Raw genomic sequence first — 6,808 nt, 5'->3', positions numbered from 1 at the left:
AGTCCAAATATTAGCAATCTACTGATTTGACTTTCATGTGAGGCTATATGTCTCCGCTTCTCTCATATCAATGTTTATTCTTGGGGTCTCTTTATCTAAATTACAAAGTTAGAAAGTGTCCTTTATTGGAGTGACTCGCTTGAAGAAAATCGAATCAGCTATCAGTGGAACTATTGGCAATGGGGGGATGTCAGCGTTGCGGCAGCGCACAATTAGCATCAAGACCAAAATAACTGTTAAAGAGCTGAAATGAGCCGAGTTACAAAAGTGTAGCTTCAGTGAATAAAGAATACACCCAATAGCTGCGAAATATTGCACAAATGTTCAAAATATAGGCTAGGGCCTGCTCATAGTCATAGGCTCTGTTTTAAATTGGAGAGAGCGCAGATAACTTTTAGGGATTGTGCAGATCCGGCTGAAACATTAGAGAAGTTATAACGGAATTTATTCATTACTGTTTAACAGAGAAGAGGAAACGATGCGGGGATAATCAGGTAGGCCTACTCAGTGAGCTATTTAAAGCCACTAACATTCATAATAGGCCTACTCACACAACACTATTATACTGAAGGCCTATCGCTATTGTAGTGTATCTCTATGGGCCCACTGATATAGGAATCACTCTCAGGATCGTTTCAATCATCCAAATCATGAGTTAATCACCTGCCATAGATACAGTTGTATTTTACAATCTATTGTTGCGGTTTAAATCTGTAATAATAGTCTGTGATAATGTGCATGATGAGTCCAAATATCTTATCTGAATGAGTCAGGAAATTACTCCATTATAATCCATTATAATTAACTTTTTCCAGATTGGAGATTTTTTTTCAACGTTTTACGCACATTGAAAACCACGTGAATAGCCTATTGAATCTGGTAAACCACGTGAATAGCCTATTGAATCTGGAAAACCACGTGAATAGCCTATTGAACCATTTATATAGACACGTCAGGAGATGTTCATACCATCATTAAAAACAGATAAAATGGGCAGGCCTATTTTATTAATTAACATAGGCGCTTAAGGTAAGATAAGGGATAGCCTAATGATTGGATGTTATTGAATTATAAAGTGTATTTGCGAGGGGACCAATCGCAGTGTGTGTGTGCCTGCAGGAAGTGGCCTGCTCGGTTATCTCCTCCCTCTAATGCTGAGATATGAAGTAGCCTTAACTGGTGTCACAATCACCAGCCAACAAACCTCAGCTACTCATGGAGAGAGAGAGAGAGAGGCGCCTATAGGTTTCCTACAGTTCTTCCTTTGACAGCAGAAGATAATATAGTTGGATAGAGATATTATTCAGCAGCATTACGCAAGGTAATCATGCAGTACCAACACAGAACGCCTTCGGCCATGGGTGTTCCTCTTTACGCGCCGACCCCTATCCAGCCCGTCCACCCAACTCCTTTCTACATAGAAGACATCCTGGGGAGAAATGAGACCCCGGCCCAGTCTTCAGCGGTGGTCCCCACGCCAACTCTACCGTCTCCGAACTCATCCTTCACCAGTTTGGTCTCTCCGTACCGGACCCCCATCTATGAACCGACACCGATCCACCCTGCGTTCTCTCACCACGCTGCGCTGACAGCCTCATATGCCTCGGGGGCAAATTCACTGTATCCATTCTACCGCTCTATGGGGGACTATACCCATGCCCTGATCAGGCACGATCCGCTTGGTGAGTTGAACTCATATGAATCTCTTACTTGTTTGGATGATTTTTCTGCTGAAATTCGTTAAGATACTTTTAATGTTGACAACTAATATAAATCTGTAATAACCTATGTGCAATGTGGAGATAAAACGTTTGTGCATGTACTTGATTTGAAACTAGATTCTCATTCCCCTGCATGCTGCAGATTTCCATCCTAAAGGGGTAGTATATTTTAGAGGTAAGAATGTATAAGCATTGTATCATGCTTGAACATAGTTGATTACTTCAGGCATAATTTGCCTATACATCATTTGCCTAAACACATATTAAGTTGTCTGTTTAATTTGCAAACTGTTAAAGTGTTGTGCCACTTAAGTCAACGCCTTTAGTTTTTTTGTGCAAAAATCGTTATTGTTCCAAACATCTGATGCATCCTGCGACGAAACATGCTCTAAATCACTTGTTATTTCAGCATTAAAGTGTCGCTCTGGGGTGAACTGCTTCTCTGTTCAGCAAGCCTGACCCTTTCCGTTCATACAGGAAGTCTTGAGCTCTCGATAGGAGTAAATCTGCTTTCAGAAGCTGTTGAATGTTTTCCTGGCGGCCTCGAGCAGCCTCTTCCCCGGGAGTCGTGCACGATGCTGATTATTTTATCGACATCCTCAATACAGACACATTCAGGAAACACTCGACTTCTGATAGCCGGGATCCGTTTGTCTGATATTGTTCATTTCCTCTGCGGTGAATGTGACTTTATGGTTGCTAAAATAATCAAACTGCAAACATGAAATAGGCCTATGCAGTGACGCAATTTAACATCTTTAGGGTGACTTTGAATTTATTTGAAATTCACTATTTTATCAAATGTATTTGATTAATTAAATAATTCAATTTATGCCTATAAAAAAAATCTGGTTTTGATCATGGTGCCACAAAACCAAAATATTTTTGGGGTATAATGAATCGTTTTTTTTTTTTTCCTTTTGGAATATGTATATATTTTCCAAAATGTTTTAAAGGATTGAACTATTGTTATGGTGATTATTATTGTCTTCTTATGAAGTTATGGTTATAGTTAAATTAGATAAGCTGATTAAAACATGTTTCGGTTTTAAATAGCATCAATTGCAGTATGTTGATGGAAAGGCCGTTAGTAATGAGATAAACTGGTGCGATAAAGCAACAGGAAACACAGGAAGGATATTTTGCCATTGTTTTAGTCTCCACTCAGTTTCAAGTTTCAACTCACGGCCTTCCGTAAAAACGGAGGTTAAACGGATGCCTGCAAAAACTGACAAGAAAGATGAAATAATTGTAAATATTTGCATAGAATCATGTAGGCCTCTGCTGGAGGAGAAACGAATCAAGTTAACGAAAGCTATTTTGATTTATTTAACTTTTGGGGCTACTTATAGATCTAATATTAGCATATAATTCTGCCCCATTTGTATAAACATGTTTTTCTATATTAAATCATTATTTTTATTTTTGTCTTCAAAGGTAAACAACTTTTATGGAGCCCATTCATTCAGCGTCCACTGCACAAGAGAAAAGGTGGACAAGTCCGATTCTCCAACGACCAGACAATCGAGTTGGAAAAGAAGTTTGAGACCCAGAAATACCTTTCACCCCCAGAACGAAAACGACTGGCTAAAATGTTACAACTGAGTGAACGACAGGTCAGCAGCGTGTTTTATTTGGTTCCACATCCAGTCGCTATACATTTCAGGTTACATTTACATTTTACATTTACGTCATTTAGCAGACGCTCTTATCCAGAGCGACTTGCTAATTGGTGCATTCACACTTTGGTTACTTTGGTAATCAGTTGGGTTTCATCCGTTTAATCTGTATCATCAATTACATATTTTTTAAAGACATTTCGTTCAACTGATTTTCACATAGGCCTATAGTCTAAGGTAAATTATCTGACACAGAATCCAGTAGCCTAACATTTAAAAAAAATATATCGTTGACGTTGTTTTCCAGGTGAAGACATGGTTCCAAAATCGAAGAGCCAAGTGGAGGCGACTGAAGCAGGTATGAATAAATGAGTACTGGGTTTAATGTACTTTTCGATTAAAGTTGCCAAAGTAAAGGCTATTTATATCTAATTTCAAGCTAAAAAATGACATTTATTATAGGTTTAGTGCTTGAGTAGCCTGTGCGTAAAAGTCATGCGCAATAGCAATGGCATACCCAATGTGAAATATATATTGTGGCTGATTGGTCACCGTTGTTGTTATGTCCCCAGGAGAACCCTACCGGCAGTAAGAGAGATCTGGAGGACGAGAGCACCGGGAGAAACTGCGAGGAGGGACCGGAGTCAGGTGTGAACCTCAGCCCGGGCCGGGACCAGAGATGTCGGCCTACAGAAATGACCCATCGGTTGCAGTGTTCCACGTCGCCTCTATCACAAGGAGAAATAGAGTCAGACATTTCAGATGATACAGACCAAGAGCTGGACATAGAGGACGACATGGGGTTTCCACTGAATCCACCGATATGAGAACATCAGATCACAGTTTACAGGTCAATCTAGATGTTATCCCACTGGGTGACTGACGGCCGGGAAGAGGACCAATAGCCCGACTCCAAACATTGTTGTAGCATCTTTCTGGGACATAGATTTGTTTTGTATGTAATTACCTGTATATTTTGTGATGTTGTTTTGATGTCATTATGAGTTAAAAATAAATATTAATTTAGCATTAAATTAGCATAATACAATTAGCGGAAAGACATTAGCATAATACAGAAGTCCTGATCAAAATCCATCTGTTTAAGCGAGAGAGAGAGTATCTGTGGTGGAAGGTGTCCGAGCTACAGCAGTGTGTGTCAGACCAGGAGACATCCAGAAAATTGTCTTCTCACGAAAACGTCTCTAGCGTCGGAACGTTTTGGCCTACAAACTACGAGTCGGTTGTTTTGCTCTAGGACGCCCACAAACCTCACAAGATTTGTAAGTAAGCATTTCACGGTATTTGGTGCATGTGAGAAATACCATTGTATTGTATTTTATTTGAAGGTAGCCTGGTACCAGTTAAAAACACCAATGAAAGTATATGGAAGTAGTTTAGTGCCATTTATTTTTTATTAAATATGGGTACAAATATATATATATTTTTTAAATCCTGATCTTTCTTATATCTCTCAGATATAGGACAGACACTTTAAAACAAACTTCCTTTTCGATTTATTTTTTGACTAAATCAAATAGCTAAACGATCCTTGGTGTGACCATCTTAAAACAATTCCATGTGTTTGCTTAGTAGAATCCCTGGCATAGACTCTTAATTAAGCTAGCGATATCTGGGCTGCGTCTCAATCCACCTCATCCGTCGATTTCGGCCTTCCACATCTGTGGTGGAAGGTGGCTGAGCTGCACGGTTTTGTCGATGGGATGCAGCTTGACCATAATTGACTTATCGTAGCAGGTGTGTTTGTCAGACCATGATGAGACATCCCGAAAATCTGTCTTCTCACGAAAATGTCTGCAGAGTCTGAACAGTTTTGTTTTGCTCTACCACGAGACAGTCTGAACGTAACCCAGCACTGGGACGGAAAATGAATGGAAGTGAACAGACCATTTCCTCGTCAAAGGGTCATTCCACAGTAAAAACATTATGGCCTTGTTTGTTTGTTGAATTTGCTCATTTGAATGTAAAGCATTTATGAAATGTATTCTAACCTCAGTGTATTTTTATTGATTACTAATAAAAACATATTTTGTGATAAAAAAAATATTCATTTAATCATTAATCACGATGAGGGCCCATGCCCCACCAACTGTTGACTCATAGGAGGTGATGGTAGAAATGTCAATGTCAGTGTGTAATGACACTTTAGTGATAAAGTCGTGTTATCATCAGATATTCACTTGCTTGGACATTTTAACAGCTTCTGTGCGTCAAGACCTGGATGCTGGAAAAGATGATGATGTGTCAAGGTTCTTTATCATTTTTTCAGTTCAATACAACTTTATGTATCCCCTTAGTGGCAATTAAAAAAGTTAAGTTACAAATATAGATACACTCTTAGAAAAAAGGGTTCCATGAATAACCCTTTTTGGGTTCCATGTAGAACCCTCTGTAGAAAGGGTTCTACATGGAACCCACAAGGGTTCTACCTCACAGGTTATTCAAAGGGTTCTCTTTGTCAGCCAGTTCCATGAACCCACGGGTTCTACCTGCAACCAAAAAGGGTTATTCAAAGGGTTCTCCTATGTGGACAGCCAAAGAACCCTTAAAGGTTCTAGATTGCACTTTTTTTTTCTAAGAGTGTATCTTCCTTTTTAAGTTAAAAATTAATTTCCTTGTAAATGTGCTCAATGGTTTCTACCGTATTCCTACAGGTTATTGACTAAATCCATGTTATGAGTGTGAATACAGGACATACATTCCATTTCCAAGAAGCCTATTTCCTGTTGAATCAGCAGGGTGTAGGCCTAGTACATTGTCCAGCACAGCTCTGCTCTTGTCTTTCACTCCTCTATCAGCAGATTGAACATTAAATAGCTGCGGCCCGTCAAAATCTTTAGCTCAGTTATAGAGCTCCGCCAGTGTGGGTTCATTCAAACCTTTATCATTAGCAGAAAGACAAACCCCACAGAGTTTACGGTAAGCAATATGACCTGCAATGATCTAAGCTCTGAGAGTGTGTGATAAATATTTCAACTGTATGCACCAGCATGGACACTCATCGGGTTCAACGGCCCGTAGATCACCTAGACCATCCCAAAACCAATAGAATGTACATCGATTTCCACCTGTATTGTGTAATGGTTCACAAATTGTGCTCAATAGAATCAACAATGGAGAAAGAACACACAGTTTGGTCTGTGGATATTAGGTGAAACATTGAGTGGATTGCTCCAGGTTTCAAAGGCCCTGTCAGATAGATACATAAAGAGATAGAGTCCCCCGCATCTGTCTGTCTGAATGAAGTGAGGTGTGTCTCTGTGTCCCTCTGTGTCCTTCTGTGTCCCTCTGTCTCTGTGTCCTTCTGTGTCCCTCTGTCTCTGTGTCCCTATGCGTCCTTCTGTGTCCTTCTGTGTCCCTCTGTCTCTGTGTCCCTCTGTCTCTGTGTCCCTCTGTGTCCTTCTGTGTCCTTCTGTGTCCCTCTGTCTCTGTGTCCCTCTGTCTCTGTGC

At 40.0% G+C, this 6,808-nt stretch overlaps 1 protein-coding gene across 2 annotated transcripts; it reads left to right on the top strand.

Annotated features, from left to right (window-relative positions):
- The first annotated feature begins 1,129 nt into the window (after positions 1 to 1,129).
- LOC123483963 (hematopoietically-expressed homeobox protein hhex-like) lies at positions 1,130 to 4,398 on the top strand. 2 transcript variants are annotated; one of them, XM_045213929.1, is made up of 5 exons: positions 1,130 to 1,682; positions 1,864 to 1,896; positions 3,159 to 3,337; positions 3,648 to 3,698; positions 3,913 to 4,398. In XM_045213929.1, exons 1-5 carry the CDS (start codon positions 1,328 to 1,330, stop codon positions 4,165 to 4,167), a joined length of 873 nt encoding a protein of 290 aa, XP_045069864.1. In that variant the 5' UTR covers positions 1,130 to 1,327; the 3' UTR covers positions 4,168 to 4,398. The 2 variants fall into 2 exon arrangements, with proteins under 2 accessions (XP_045069864.1, XP_045069865.1); XM_045213930.1 differs by lacking the exon at positions 1,864 to 1,896 and having other exon boundaries at positions 1,134 to 1,682.
- The last annotated feature ends 2,410 nt before the right edge of the window (positions 4,399 to 6,808 follow it).

Source organism: Coregonus clupeaformis, unplaced genomic scaffold, assembly GCF_020615455.1.
Source record: "Coregonus clupeaformis isolate EN_2021a unplaced genomic scaffold, ASM2061545v1 scaf0173, whole genome shotgun sequence".
Lineage (NCBI taxonomy): Eukaryota > Metazoa > Chordata > Actinopteri > Salmoniformes > Salmonidae > Coregonus > Coregonus clupeaformis.
Note: the sequence above shows the minus strand (reverse complement) of the source record. Positions and strands in the feature narration are given on the sequence as shown.